General features: G+C 35.7%; 2 protein-coding genes across 2 annotated transcripts in view; one reads left to right on the top strand and one right to left on the bottom strand.

Moving 5' to 3' along the window:
• Positions 1-6,071, top strand: part of LOC129264607 (WD repeat-containing protein on Y chromosome-like) — a 37,348-nt gene extending 31,277 nt beyond the window's left edge. Inside the window, exons 15-21 of the mRNA XM_064101464.1 lie at positions 95-165; positions 434-1,130; positions 1,512-1,727; positions 2,371-2,722; positions 3,075-3,222; positions 4,067-4,289; positions 5,820-6,071. Coding sequence (XP_063957534.1) covers positions 95-165; positions 434-1,130; positions 1,512-1,727; positions 2,371-2,722; positions 3,075-3,222; positions 4,067-4,289; positions 5,820-6,071 — 1,959 coding nt within the window. The remainder of the gene's footprint in view (positions 1-94; positions 166-433; positions 1,131-1,511; positions 1,728-2,370; positions 2,723-3,074; positions 3,223-4,066; positions 4,290-5,819) is intronic.
• Positions 6,072-6,994: 923 nt separating this feature from the next.
• LOC129264610 (cysteine-rich PDZ-binding protein-like) lies at positions 6,995-16,121 on the bottom strand. Its single transcript, XM_054902514.2, has 4 exons — positions 15,737-16,121; positions 12,846-12,911; positions 11,974-12,129; positions 6,995-11,259 (listed from the first exon to the last, which is right to left on the bottom strand). The coding sequence occupies exons 1-4, from the start codon at positions 15,750-15,752 to the stop codon at positions 11,195-11,197; spliced, it is 303 nt and encodes a 100-aa protein (XP_054758489.1). The 5' UTR covers positions 15,753-16,121; the 3' UTR covers positions 6,995-11,194.
• Positions 16,122-16,405: the final 284 nt, after the last annotated feature.

Here is a 16,405-nt window from a genome sequence, read left to right as displayed (position 1 = left end):
ATTATATTGAACTATTCATTTGCAAGATCACATCATTATGTTTTTCACAGGAAAGTAAACTTTACTGTGAGAAATTATATTATTTTATTCAAAGGTGACCGGGATTTGCTGCCCCAAGCAGAGGATCGTAACAGCTGGCTGGAATAAAAGGATAACAAGTTACATGTGAGTGCTATGAGATAAAACTATAATGGGATAACAAATCTAATTATTTCTTTAAAGCAAATTGCTTAGTAAATACAAAAGGCATGGTACGTGGGGCTTGATCTTGGTTGTTTATGCATGTCATCGCATCAAGTTTCCATCATAATTAATATAATAATATCACTTACACGTCATACTTATGTTTTTCACTTTGCTGGTGTTGTGTGATCATCTGTAGTAAAAAAAAAATGATAAAATTGAGTTCTCATAATTCCCCCCTTTTATGCAGTGATTCCGATGACGATGAGGACACACGTCAATGGGCACTCAAGCACAATGAAGATATCCTCAGCCTTGCATGTTCAAACACCAGTCGTTCACTCGCAACGTCATCCTACGACGGCGACATTTGGGTGTGGTCATTAGAGACGACACACCCTCTGTGCAAGCTGAATGCCTTCGAGGGGGTCAAACCTCAGACAGGTTCACGCATGCTGAGCGTTTCCCGTGAGACAAGCTTCCATACCAATGGAGACACATCCGTTTATTCCAGTAGCTCCTCAAGACTTCCAACAATTACGAGAAGTAGTTCAAGGGACAAGCTTAACGGGGAGGGCGTCCAAGAGAATGGTGACAATATAAGTCTTTCAAATGACATTGCCAAGTTGTCTGTCTCAAATGACGAGGATGAAAAGACTAAATTACCAGCAATAGATCCTCAGAAAGTTGGTCTGATACAGGAGCGGGCTGCAAACCTCAAGGAAGAATCACAGACTTTCTTTACAGAAAGCATCGGACCAAGAACCAAAGATTCTCGGCAAAAGAATGAAACTGAGACAAGAGAAAAGGAGAATGCCAAAAATGCCAAAGGAAAGGAGAGGAGAGAGAAGGACCAAAGTGACCGGCCAAAACGAGAGAGTTCCTACTGTCTTGGTGCAAAGAACAGAGAAGACTATGTCAGGAAACATGAAGCTTCAGTTGACAAGGTAGAATATTCAATGCGCTCTCAGATCCTGCCTCTCTAGATCAGTGTCTTTCATTTCGACCAAATTATATACTATTGACTGTAACGGCATACCAATCTGGTTCTACTTTTCAAAAAAGTTGTTGCTCATTTCCACAAGAAATAATATCAATTGCCATAGAGATAGAAATTGAGCTTGAGCACCTAGGCAACCCAGCTAAAGCCGGGGTAATAATAATATTAGGGCCCACTGGGAGAACAGTTTTGGAACTGAAGTGGCTACCCTGGGTTCAGACTTTTATTTTACTTCAGTGGATGCTGACATAAATAAACATTATAAATTATTTCATATTTATAGAAATGCAATTGCAGTAAATTACTGATATCATGGCTTCCTTTGCAGCTATTATTTCTTCAATCACGGACGAACGACAAAGACACGGCAACTCTGATGGCGAGTGGATCGGAAGGCTGGGTCAGAGCTTGGTCCATCCATCACAAAGGAGGACTCCTAGGGCAATTCAATGCTGCTCATAAACCGGGAGAATCCGTGCTAGCAATGGCTACAGATTCTGAGAATGAGATCCTCATTACAGCTGATACATTAGGATATGCTAAGGTATTTACCATTCTTATGCTAATATTAATAACCTAACTTTTAGAGTGTTTTACTTTTTAAAAATAAAGATCATTCCTCAGCAGGTCTATTCTAAACATGACGACCCTAGCTGTTATAAACTCTGATATTACTCAAGTCATTTATAAATCTGTATTGAAATACTCTGAAGCAAAATATTTGTTTACGCTTTTATGTTTTGTAAGTTGATTTTGCTCTTTCCTCATGCTGTAATTATCAATAAAACTACTTGAGTTAGCATTTACAGAAAATTGATAAAATTGGAGTGCTAATAAATGTCCTCTAATGTGTACCTATGCTCCTTGAGATTTATGTCATATGTGGCTTTTCATAATCAACATCAAAACTTTAAACCACAATATAAGTTAAACCGAAGTATTGAATATTAGCTTTGGTTTATCCCACCGCTGCCACCACTTCCAGATAGTAAAACAGAAAGACTAATAATTTTGAATGTGGGGTCTCTAAGTTTGTTACCAAGACTAGGACCTGCTGCGGGAGGGTTTCAAAAGATATCAACATTGTATGAGCAAACTATAAATATCTTCTTAATAAGATTGAGTTGTTTCCATTCAATAATTTGTAGAACAAGGTTTAAACTTCGAAATTGTGTATACTATTACAGGTATGGGACATTTCGGAATACTGCATCGGTAAGCGAGAGATGGCTCGTCGCGAGCGAGAGAACATAAAAGTTGACTACAATGAACGAGAAAAGGAATATCCATACCTATCGGGCAACAGCACCCTCAAACAGCTATCTCTAAGGAAGGAGATGAGATCTCGAGCCAACATGAAACAACCTCCACCTCAGAGTAACCCAAAGGACACATTGCTCTTCCCGCCCAAACTCAATTCCTTCCGGGCTCATCTCAAAGGAATTACATACGTTGATTATGCTGAAGACAAGCGCCTGATCATAACTGGAAGCATTGACTATTCCATCAGGCTCTGGACTGTATGCGGTAGATACATAGGTAGGCACTAGCATTTCTTGTGTAACTAGTTAAAAATCAACCTTTCCTGAGCAGTGAAACATGCTTCATTTATTTTTCAGTTCTTTATTCTCTATTTAAGTTATCTTCATTATTTACAAGTGCTGTCACATTATCATTACGGTGACCCTACATTCGCTCTTTAAAAAAAAAATCATATTTTGTGGAGTTTCAAGTAGCTTCCTCCCTGTGACTGCATTGTTGCAGAACGTCTCCTCCGTAGCTTGTAGAAGTCTGCATTTTTCATAAACATCATACTGCAACTCTATACTACAAGTCATTATGATCCTCGTTTTCTAAATGACCTTTCCTTTATTTTATGGCACGTATCCAGGTACGTTTGGTCAGAAAGGTGGATGGCCTAAACTGCCCGATGAGATTGACCCTCGTAGTCTATCCCGAGTGATTCCTCGTGATGTTCAGAGGGTAGCTTCAGCTGTAACCCTCAAGGTCCTCAATGGAGGAAACAACCCAAGATGGAAGTAAGTACACTCAAAATCTCTCTGTAAAGGTAAAATGCTAATTGGTCTACGCCAGCTTCTACTGATTTCCGTTTTGTCTTACCACACATGGTCTAGTTCTAGTTTGTTTTCAACAAGTTCATTTACTTGGATTGGTCTAATACTGTTATTTACCAACTGGTAAGAATTGCTATTTACCTCATTTACCATTTTGTCTTATTCCAGTTAGTCAATACCCAATTTGTTAGACCAGGGAACCGTTTCATAGAATTCGTTATAGTAACAAATTTGCAATAACAGTTAAAAGCTACTGAAATCCTTCAATCCGATTGGCTGATAGTAAATTTTATATGGAAATTGTGCATTTGTTCTTGTAAAAGTTCTTTATGAAAAAGGGCCAGATGAGAAATAGACTGACTGGATATTAGACCAAGTGTAGTATTATAATAGACCAAACAGAAATATGACTAAATTGATATTAGACAAGTGGGTTTAGCGAATGTGGTATTAGACTATATGAGAAGTAAAACAACTGTTTATAGACCAATAAATATAAACCTTTGTAAAAGTCACTCAAGGGAATACAGAAAATGCAAATATATTGAAAGATGGCCTTTCTTTCTAAATGGGTTAGATATTCTCAATGGACAATGAGCTACTATGTTACAAATTTATCCATTAACAAGATTTAAGAAAAATATGGGAAATACAGCAAGCACATAAATACCAAATTCAGCAAACTCTATTGTAACATGATAGGAAATCAAATTACCATTACATGAAAAATATGGTTATAAGTGGCGTCAAATTTTTGAGATAGATATCCATGTATTCTTATGCGTGTGGTGTGGTTTTTCATTACCAGACTTGCCAAGACGATCATGATGGTTGTTGGACGGAAGCAGATCCGACAAGATGAGTTTGAAGATTCCAATTCCAACAGTGATGGCGTGGATGATATTGAACAGGCCGAAGAGAAGAGGCAGTCTTCTTGGGGTACGAGCTCCATCTTAGGGAAGTCTTACAAACCAAAGACCAGGCATAAGATGCCTCCAATTCTTCCAGATATCAAACACAATCAAAGTCAGGTAAGTCATTGCTTTGCCTGAGCAAGGCTGAGCAACATTTTTTCCCTATCATGAGTTTGATAGAGTCTGAGACATAATGGACCATATTTTCGAAAGAGCTTTGAAAGGTACCATGGTACAAAATCATGGACTATGCAGATTTTTTTAATAATTACGCTCATTTCATCGCATACACTTTGAATATCAAATTCAGTGTGATTATACAAGAAATCTGCAAAGTTATGACAGCTTAATGTTTGAGATTATTTCGGTGAAACATTAATTTCTATGCATTTCTTCATGAATATACAGTGAGAAAGCTAATGATGTCATAGCCGCACTTATTATTTTGTGTTTTATTACATGAAATTACTCAATTTAATGTATAAGATATCCATTGCTCCTACTTATTTTGTTGCAAGGGAGACATATACACACATATATGAAAATATAACATATGATTTTATGTGACATAAGGGAAAGTGACATCAGTCCACCAAATGAAAATTCATCAGAACATGCATATAAATGTTTTCACAAAATATTGCTAAAATTTAAACTTCAATTACTTTATCAGATTTGGATGACATTTTCAGCATTTTGCTCTGTGAATTTTACTCTTATTTATTCAGATATAATTATTTACCCCTTTAAACAGCCTCTTGGTCTACCACCATTTAGACTAACTGGTATTAAATTAAATAGTTGTTAGACACAAAGGGGAGAAATCAAATAGTGGCATTTAGTCGTAGCTAACAGTCACTAGCCAAAATGGTGATTTAGAATAAATGACAGTTAGACCAAATGGCAATCGGACCTTATCACTGGGACACAGAATATAGGTTAAGCCATACCAATGTCGGATGAACTAGAAACTAAGAGACCAACTGACGAAAACCCACAGGAAAATGTTCATTTTGTGTGGCTCATCAGCAGTAGATATGAACACATTCTTGCCCAATTCCCAATAATTAGTGAAATTCACACGTAAGGTAATATTCTCAACCAATAAACACATCAATAAATATTTCCAGCTTGCCATAGGGGGCAATTGTAACCAATTATAAGTACTAAGGTCAGTATAAGTCTTGATTGTTGGTCTGCTTCTTGAGAAAAGTATGAATTGATTTGCTGTACATAGCTAAAATTAATTTGTCAAACTGCAGCTTTTTGATTAAAATTTTCAATAAATCAATTAAATAAAGTTTTGTTTCCAGGTTACACTTGAATGCTGTAAAGGTAAGCTTAAACAGAGATATTCTTCAGGTCACTGAAATGTTTACGCACAAGGTACCTTTGGAACTGTACTGAGGGTGCTTTGACTGTTTCAAAGGTTCCAAGTGTGGGTTATTATACTTACTTCATAAAATAATGTGTATCCTTTATGTCTCATCAACCACCCTCATACCCAAACTGATCATAATACTTTGCTTAATAACTGCTCATCACTGGTCATAGGTGAACTTATACATCATTGTCATGCGTGTGCCCTTTACCAATCAGTATCCACTTCATCTTACAATAACGGATATATCATTTGTGTGTGCACAGGTGATGGTATACTCCTCCCTCCCGTTCACCAACCTGACCCCCGTGAAGGATCCGACCGTTCCAGCGACCTTACAGGAGATTCAGCTACGGCATCAGTCATCCGACGACACCATGAACAACCAGCTGGCAGGGGGACCGGCAGGCCAGCTCAAGAGAGGCGGCAAGAAATCCCGCCTGCACGAGTTCATCCAGAAGCATAGGGCCGTCAAACTGATGCAGAAGCGTGGATCGAAGCAGGCTCAAACCAAATAAATTTTTCCTGATGATTTTGTGTAATGATCTTCAAATGGATCGTTGAACTTGATGATATAGGGACCCGAAGCAAAGAAGGCTAACCTAAAGCAAATTGTTTAATCACTGTGTAACTAAACTATGGCAGTATAAAATTACAGTCACAAAGTTATTGTGATTCCATATACACATCAAATATTGGTAGGCAAAAGCTTTCAGAAACAAAAATTAGATTATATTTATCATTCAATGTGAACAAATGAGTAAAAGGTTGAAAATCAGTTTATTTAGTAACAAATTATTCTGCCAAATTTAGAAGTGTTTAGCTGCAGGGTTTATGTAGGTATGAAGTGCCAAATCAAGGACCCTTGTTATGTTATATGTGTCTCCAATATAAATCAAATTATCAATGCCGTTTGGTGTAAAATGGTCTGTGTTCATGTTTAATTCTACAATACTAGATCTATAAAAAATGTATATTATGATTTGAATATCTATTACCCCCCAGTTAGATAATTAAAAATCTCTCAGCGATCAATCAAAATCAAGGTTATTGTTGTAGTTATCATAGTGACAAAATTAGCATTTTAGTAATGGGCCCCAGGCCCTTATCTCCCTGGTACAACGGTACGACCGAGAATAGATTTATCTGGTGATTCAAACTACAGCCCCACCCCCTCACACTTCTATTAGCTTCAATCCAATTTTGGAAGAGACGCAATCAAAGACAACACACAAAAAATGCTAATTAATTTTCAACCAATCAGAAGCATCGTTTGGAACTTCCATCTGATTTTTGTGTTGCATTCAACACCTCTTTGTGACCCCTCCCCCTTGATTGAGCTGCTTTTATCCATTACTGACAAAGTTTGTTGAACCATAGTTTAAATCAGTGGTCTATGATTAGCAAAATGTGACACAATCTGTAACAGACTTGGAGAAGATTGAAATTTCGCAATCATTTATTTTGTGTACCAATGTGATTTCAAAATACGAACAGCCTAGAAATTTGAAATTGCTGAGATAAAACCTAAGAAAACATTCTCAAGGTTAAAGGTCCAGTGAACGTTAGAAACATAGTGTATAGATGGGAACAGTTGGATTTGGCGACCTATAGCCAACAAGATTCAAACTGTGGTTTAAACAGTGTGGTGTTTCATTAGGCCACTTGTAAGTTATACATGACTTGAGGCATGACTGTCGATCCTTTCTTGGGTGTTAAATCAGATTCACAATCATCTGAAATCAGTTTTATGAGACATGTGCTCCAATTCTTTCAAAGCAAAGAACATTTGGGGTATATCATGTAGCTCAAGAAAGGGTCACCAGTGGTGCTTTAAAGTCATGTTTAACTTGGAAATATCTTTATAAAACAGCCCACTATTCCTATGTGACTACATGCCTTCAAAATCCTAATCTACTGGGAGTCTGTTGTAATAAAGAGAATACTATTCATTCATTGTGATATTTTACCATTCAGAAAACCCAACCTTAGGCAGGTTGGTTTTAAGAAAAGGAAAAAAACGAGAGAAGCATATTAATGAAGGTTTAATAAAACTCTGTCAAAGAGTAACGGTAATGGGTTTGAAAATTTTGTGTTGTCACATACAAACATCATCCCCATTGTGCCATTTATAAATTCCATACATACAGTGACAATTTTGTCTGGAATTCAAATTAACTTGATTGGTGCCTTCAATCTAAAATTAGGCAAATTATTTCATATGCTCTATTAAACATATTTAATCAACATGAACTATGCAGTATCAATTTATGGAATTCATATCACATGACAAAAGGGGAGCTGTATGTGATGTCCTGAACTTACAACCTTGGAATTCACATCTCTGTAATTTGTCAATGGATTTCCCCCACACCTTCATTAGTATGTTTCTTTCATTTTCATCTTTAATTCAAACTAACTTGACCTCAGGGTGAACCCTTCTAAAGATCAACGTTGTAAATGAAAGTGATTTCTCGTGTTGTGTTGTAAGAATGTGTACATTTAAGTTTAACTGTAAATGTTACAGCACAGACACCAATGCAAACATATTATCATGTTTATATGTACAATTGTACAGATATTTATTTTCATAGATCCAATTAATAGACTTCAAGAGTAATAAAAAATATATATACATCAATTTACAAGTTGTCTAAATTGTCTAATTGGCAATTATTATGTAGTATGTGCCTTTGGGGGTTTATTTTCATTTGGTCCAATGCCAATTCATCCAATTACCAACTCGTCTACTATCATTTGGTCTACCATAAGTTCTTCCAATATCCACATCGTCTAATTGCCATTTCGTCCACTCACCATTTTGTCTGATAACCGGTCAGTCCAATAGCCATTTGGTCCATATACCATTTGGTCTAATTGGACTAAGTGTTAATTGGACAAAATGAATGAAAATAAAACGAATATTAGACCAACTAGTTATGAGACGAAATGGTCATAGAGGAAATGGGGATTAGACGAAGTGATGATTGGACCAAATGATTATTGGACCAACTGGTTGTTAGGTGAAATGTTGATGGACGGAATAGCATTAGACTGAATGAAGGTAGACGATGTGATGAGTGGACGAGTTGGCAAATGGCGAATTGGCAGTTTACCGCTTGTGGGTTGGATGCAGTTGCAATACCATGTCTGGGGCAATATTGTTTGTGCACAATAGTCAGCCCCTCAAAACTATTCGTTTGTATTTTCAAAAGTTTTTAATTGCACCATAGTACAAAACTATGTACTATAAAGATTTCTTGTATTAACGCACTTGGGCGCTATACCGCAATTAGGCGCCCTTTGCCAAAAGCGTAAATTTGTAATTGGACTTTTTTTTAGTGTACGTGATGAAATAAGCTTTGTCCATGGTTTTTACCCTGGTACAGCTGAAATGTATTTTGAGAATACGGGGCATGGGCCCATATTCAGAAGTCTAGACCTTGGTATAACACTGTGCTAAAATTATGGGAAGCCAAAAATTTGAAAACTTTGTTTACACTGTATATTTTTACTGTGCTCTTTCCTAAGTCTTTGATGGTGAGGAAGAAAACAACTATTTCATTCATCTTTCACAAAGAACTAAGAATGCTTTGATAGTCAGTTGAGCTGATACATTGAACCTCTACTTTTAGGGCCTGTGCCCTGTTGGAACTATTGGCTATTCATAGTTGAACCATAACTTTAAACCAGAGTTAAAATTAAACCTGACTACAGCATACAAGCCATTGTGTCTAATCGAGCAGAATTTGCACCTGACATAGATATACATATACATGTACATTACAACTAAAATGATAATAAATCATGAAATATTGACATATATCCCAAAAAGTAAAAAGAAAAGAATTCCACTAGTATTAAAGATAATAAAACAACTGAAACTATAACAAATATCATTTGTGAAACATAATCTATTGCAATATTTACACAATGTGGGTCAAGATTACATCGTAAATTGTAAAGAAAAGAACAGATAATTTAATCAAAATATATCAGAAGAGAGGAAAGAGAAGAATTAATAATAAGATTTTAATGATGCTCAAGATTAGAAACTCCCAAAGCCCTGGTTTCATGAAACAAATGGCAAGTCAAGAGCTTTTATTATAGGCAACTTAAAATTTTGATCATGATCACCATAGGAATACAATGTAAATGACCTTAGCCTCGCTCTTTAGAACACAAGTTCAATGGAGGACAAGGTCACACATCCAACTATAGTCAAGTCTACATTCCTTAAGTTGAATAATGACCCAAGTCTAAACAATTTTTTGGACCAGGTTATACCAAACATGTTATATGCTTCTTCTAAATTATTTCACCTTACACAAACATAATTTTGTGGTCCCAATTGATTTGAATTGATTCTCGAGTAGTTTAACCTGTATTTTATGAAACCTGCAGAAAATACTACATGGAAAGAGGGCTAACTAGCAAATGTATGAACCAATCAAGGGAGCCTTATAAATACCTCAGCTCATGTCTACACCAAGCTGTAAAACACAAAGAGATGTGGTTAAGTGGATATGTGTCCAGAATCTAGATCACTAAGGTCCCATAGCAAAGCATTGATATAACACATACTTGTAGGTATCTGGCAGGAATATATTCCTTGATATACTAAAGCACCTCATTGACAGCTATGCTAAAGCTTGGGTAATAATTGTGGAACATCAAGTGTTTCATAAAGCTGTTTGTAAAGTTTCTTCATGCACAACTGGAACATGTTCTTAGGTGCTAGGTCAGTTACGTAGGCATGGTAGCAATATATCATTCAGCATAAGAAATGGTCACCAGTCATTAATAATGTCATTCATAAGTTATGAACAGCTTTATGAAATACCCTCCAGGTTTCACAATATAATACCACCTTCAACCAAGGCAGGGTATACAAGCTCCTTACAATTCATTTTACTGCGCTGTAAGTTGAAATCATATTTAATTAACAGATTATACACTCTAAATAGTTTGATAGTAAATACAAAAGTGTTTTGATCTTCCAATATTCTATTGCAATCATTATCCTGGTAAAAATAAAAACAATGTTTCTCAAACCTTTTGTTAATTTGAATGAAAATACAAAGGAAATTAGTGGAGAATGTAATTCATTAATGTATACAGTCTCAACTCATTATTTAGGTTTACAGCTTTTAAACATTGTCTCAGCCCTCATCTTTTTTTGTGGCAATGAAGGTGTCAATGGTGTACTTTTATGGAAATCTCATCGGGTTGTGGTGAAATCTGGGGTGGTGCAAGGTACCAAATCTCACTGAAAACATGACACCATCAGGAAATGACACACGATGATGGCAGAAGTCAATAATATAGCTACCTTCTAATTGAGTGTCCTAACATAAAAATCATTTATTGTCATATTTCATTTCTGATGAAGTACTTATAAGGAAGAATGCCACTTTCAGCATTAGGGAATCCATACATGAGCAGTGTCCATGAAGTACACCAGATTTCCATGTTTATGTCTGCTGCTGCTGTCGTCACCGCCACCGTTCTTCCGACTGTTCTGGTTGATGTTGTGGGACATAGAGTGGAGACTCTCTGAAAACATGTGCAGCAACTTGTTGCAGCAAAGTCACATTTTGATTTAAGACACTCACCAATCCATGCAGAGGCTACATAGATGCTATACAGATGACTGCTTGTAGTTCTTGGTGTCAATTATCTTCTTTCCACACATTGCACAGATACCTTAACAAAGAGAAATATATAAACATATTTAAACAGACTTGTGAGGGAAACTCTCATTAAAGTGAAGATAACAACAATAACTGCAATCTTTCAAGTAAGGTCAAGTAAAAAGAACACAATTACAGTAAAGAAGGTTCAGTGCAAAGTATTGCTTCTCAGTGTCCTTTATATTCTGTGACAAAAAAAATATGACCAACATTGTCTAATTACCTTGAGGCAGTTTTTTCCCCCATAATTCAATTTCATGGCCAGAACAAAACTTATCTTAAAGGTACATGTAGGTAGTAACTTTGTCCAGGATTCAAGACTAGAATCAATTATTCAGCATGAATTTTAATCATAACTGCAATCATTCAGGTCAGACATGAATGGTGGAGCATTAAAAGCCAAGCGGTCATTTCTTCATCAAGATATCCATGACATCACGATACTGGTACAATACCATTAAGCATTCTCCCGTTAGGCATTGTCATAATTTACCACCATGCGGTCTGCTGAGTGCTCTCAGGCACAGAGTATTGCAAACCTTGATTATCTGTGGCCTTTTCTCGATAGTTCAAGAATAGTCGATTGTAAATTATACACCAGGAATATACAGGACGATGAGGACATACCTCTCATTCCATCAGAAGCAAATTAAAAAAAAACTTTTATTGAGTGAATTCATCCATTTAAAGGGAAAGAGGTAATCCAAGTATCGGAGTAATGGCTTACCAACTTTGTAGGCACACGCTTGACAGTAATGGGATCCTATCTGATGAACAGACTGCTTACATATCCTGCACTTCTTAAAATCCTTGGTGTATGGATTCATGCGAGCTTTCTTGGCAGTCAGAAGCTTGTTTTCACCTACTTTCCTTCCTCCTCCCTCTGTAAGTCAATACATTTTACATTACTAAAATAATTACTCTATGATACATTTAAGTCCTGTAAATTTTGTCATCATAAGAAACTTTATTGAAATAAATAGGTTTTAATCAAAGAAAAAATATGGAATAGATAAAAAAGAACAAAAAGCAGAAACAAGTTCATAATATACATGCCACGTAGTCACTTCCCCAATTCTATCAGGGAACTACAATAATATCATTATCATTACTACTACTACTACTACTACTATTATTCTTATTATCATTATCACTGTTGTTGGTACTGTTGTTGTTGTTGTTATCATTATACTGTACTACAAGTTGTAAGCACCTGTTTATCATCTATTATAAAACGGAGTGAAAGCTGATGATGTGACACTCATACATCTTACTATGAAATATTTTATTTCCCTTCAATAACGTTAAACAGTAAATCTTGATTAGCTTTCTTACAGAACATTGTAAAATTTTCAATGAATTAATTTTGTTACAATTCAGTGAGGAAATTCATCCTTGAATTCATAAAAAATGAAAATATTTGATATTTTACATAATGAAAATGAAATACAACATAATATATAATATCGTCAGTGAATACTCTTCATTAAAAAAGAAGGTAGAATCACGAAAGATAGTCACTACAAAAAAATTTCACTGCAAAATTTTACATACAAACTGGTATGCTAAAAAGAAAAAAACAAAACAAAGTCCACTTGCCTGTCGTGTTCCTTGCTCCTTTTTTCCATGGATCTGGTGTTACTACTTTCCCAAGTTTCTTTTCACCTAAAAATAGTTAGAAAATGGAATTGACAAGCAAATAATTAATGCAGCCTAGATGAAGGTGATCATACACTCACTTTTGTCAATTATTCTAAAAGACTGATCATCATCAATGATGAGCTGCCCTTGGTAAAACTAGTTACAACAATTCTGAAGCAAGCCAAGTTTGGTTATTAAGAGCCTGTCTAAGGCTTTGGTGAAACATTTAAAGTTAAAGGGCCAATAAAGTGAATTATACTTGTGTATCATCCAACAATCCAACCTTACAAAAGTATAGTGACCATTAAGTCTTTCTTCAACCATTAGAATTAAAATTTGGCTTGGTTTTTGTATCTAGCACCCTTTCTCTCTCTCTCTCTGCAATGTTTTCTTAAAAAATACTTGATTCCTTGAAGTTGAACACTACATGTAGTTAAACGAAAGTAGGTAAACATTTACTTAAGTTAGTGTATTATCAGAAACAAAGAAAGATACAATTAATAGATCTACATCTTGAATATTTTCAGCCCATTCTTTGCTTGAACCAGGTTTCATATCATGTGAAAAAAAAGGGGGAAATTGCAGATATACCATTGGGCACCCTACCAAAATGATCGAGTAAATCTAGACCTTGTTCATTGAATGAGTGATCTAGATACGAGTCTACTGACTGTAAATTCATTTTCATACCTTCCATGATTCACATCAATACAGACAGTATTAGGACATTTATGAAATGGAAAAGTGCAGTGATAGGCCTCGATGTACTTGGGGGAGGCCGGGAGGGGGTACCCGAGCTATACTTAGAATAAAGTTGAAGTTAAACTTAAAAGGGAATTTCACCCGGAAGAAAGTTTGTTGTAAAAATAGCAGAAAAAAATAATTAAAAATATCAGTGAAGGTTTGAAAGATTAAGAAAGTTATTAGAATTTTAAGTTTTGGATCTGTGACATAAACGAACAGCTGTCCCATATGTTTTGTAATATAAAAATTAAAATGCATGAATTTCAAGTTTTTTTAAATAATGGTCTGTGATGACTCACTTATTTTTATTTCATTTTTAGGAACGGGAATTGGGAGTGAAATAATTTGTCTATTGTCTACTGAACATACCGTAAAAAACATTTTCAATTTTCTGAGAAAATTATATTTCATTTCATTGATTTTTTCCATACAATGTGTACTGTAGTAAAGCTGCTAGCATATGACGTCACAAATCATATCATTAAAATTCAAATACTAAGGTCTAAGTAATAGTCTAGATCTCTAGCTTCTACACTCCCTACAGTATTGAACTTTCAGACTCAGTGACTTTTTTTCAAATTTGTGTCATCATCATCAGTCTTGGAGGTCTCGAGGCAGGCTTTGCCAGTCCTCTGCCTTGGCCTCGTAATGCCGTGACTCGGACTCGTCCTCGTAGCATGCGGCCTCGATGACTCGGCTCGAGGCAGGAAGATTTAATACTAATCTGGTGAATTTAATAGTCAGTATTATTCACTATTTTGAAGTATTTTTCCAATAATATTTCATGGAAAATGTATATCCTACGATTGATAATAAAGTTGATTTGCCCATGATTTGCCTCAACGCTAAAAGCTGTGCACATCATTGCATTGCACTGTGCAGCTGCATGTATTGTGTATACGAGTGCAAGGGTAACTAGGCTGTATCGTAGGGCGAACTCGGCAGTCTATAAATCACACTTCAGTTGAACTGTTTCTTTCTCTCTTTTTTTCTTTTTAAGATATAAAATCCTTGTTTCTGAGATTCTTACATCTTGAAGTTTTCAAATTTTTTCATTGATATTTAACACATGATATTGAATAAAGTAGGAACATTTGGTATCATTTGTTTAGAGTAATACATTTTCTACAAATTTTGTACACAACATATTTGTAAAGATGGTACTATTGATGTAATGATGTTTGAATGAAGAGCAACAAATTGTTCATGCTTTTGTAAAATCTTGAAATGGGTAAGACCCTGTGGCATCAAAGACACATTATGTTGTATTTCTTGCAGGCACTGATATTTGCAAACGAGTCCTGGATGTTCTGATTATTCGACTTATGCGACTTCGACTTACGCAGAGTTAACTCATAACTGTACATAAATTATTATTTACCTCAAAGTCAACAGCTTTCCCTTTACTTTGTCATTTTTTCTCTTTAATTGTAATTGATAAAGTATTTGTTGATTTGAATCAATTGACAATTGTTGATTGGGTGAGTGATTGTTTTTGATTGATTGTATGATGTCAAACTAAAACTTTAAAGTAATTTTAAAAGGTTTAAAGTAAACAAATTAAAATATGACATTTTAATTTGGTGACTCGGACTCGGACCATGGTGAATCGACTACAAGACTGATCATCATCATCATCATCATCTGGTACAGGATGAAGGCGCAAGCCTGTAAGTGTAACTCCCGGTGGCTTCTTGTAGGATTGCTGAAAACCACTACGTCTACGAGTACGACTATGGACGGTACTTCGTGTTTTGGACATGGATTTTTCTCAAACCTTCAGCAATATTTTTCATTATTTTTTCTGCTAGTTTTATAAATAAACTTTTTGTTAGGGTTAACTTCTCCTTAAAGACAGGCTTGAAATACAGGAAGCTTACAAGTCATTGATATCAACAATAATAACAAACTCAAAGTCAAGGATCCGCTATCACTCCACTTGCCCACATATTGAAAACTGTGTAGTGTTTAACTTTAAGCCCTAAACCAAAACCAAAAATACATTACAAAAAAGGCCAAAAAAGTGAGTTTCAATTTTAAACAATGAAACTTCACTACTATAGATATAATTTATAAAATGCGAAATCATCGGCATGTCTACTTACATTTCTCGCACACCATCTTAATCTATCAAAACTTCATTGAAAGACAAGAAGCCGAATATTCAGGAAGAGCGAAAGACGATTTGTTTTGTCAGATATTTTGTGCTGCTCAAATCGCTAGAGGGCGGACTTCATCAAATCGCTCGAGGAGCTTGTCTTCTCCAGTGATGACCAGTCAGTGGTATTCTTTCGAATACAACCGAATATGCCATGGTACTTGTAAACAAAGACTTTAGAAAAAGCTGCTTGGAGTGTTTTTCAAATTAATTTTCAAACAATATCTCAGTAGATTTTGGGGTGTTAAAATTTTAAAATTTGTGAGCGAGCGAGACACAATATTCACAGGGGCCGCGCCCGGGGGGCGAAATTATTTTTCCCACCGAGTTCTGGACCAACATATGAATATTCATGACTTGCGTCTTCGGATTAAGAGTACGCATGCGCGTGGACTCTGCCTCGACCAGTGCTGGTCGTAAGCATTCACGTTCAGTTGCTCAGAATGAATATTAGCATCGTCAAATTACCGGTACTCTTACATAGTTACATATGCCTTATATATATCCAATTCTTAAACACTTTTCAAACTAGCTGCCATTAATGGCAAGACATGTGCTAGGCTAGGGCTCGCTTAGGCTAGCGCATTAACTTTACCTCAAATCTGGACCTGTCTAA

Source organism: Lytechinus pictus, chromosome 7 (assembly GCF_037042905.1).
Source record: "Lytechinus pictus isolate F3 Inbred chromosome 7, Lp3.0, whole genome shotgun sequence".
NCBI lineage: Eukaryota > Metazoa > Echinodermata > Echinoidea > Temnopleuroida > Toxopneustidae > Lytechinus > Lytechinus pictus.
Note: the sequence above shows the minus strand (reverse complement) of the source record. Positions and strands in the feature narration are given on the sequence as shown.

Bases quoted from the DNA above. Each gene is read 5' to 3' on its own strand.
- LOC129264610 (XM_054902514.2), bottom strand. The intron at 12,130-12,845 runs GCAAGTGGACTT...ATTGACTTACAG, and splicing joins AGGAGCAAGGAACACGACAG to AGGGAGGAGGAAGGAAAGTA. The intron at 11,260-11,973 runs GTAAGCCATTAC...CTCTTTGTTAAG, and splicing joins AGCGTGTGCCTACAAAGTTG to GTATCTGTGCAATGTGTGGA.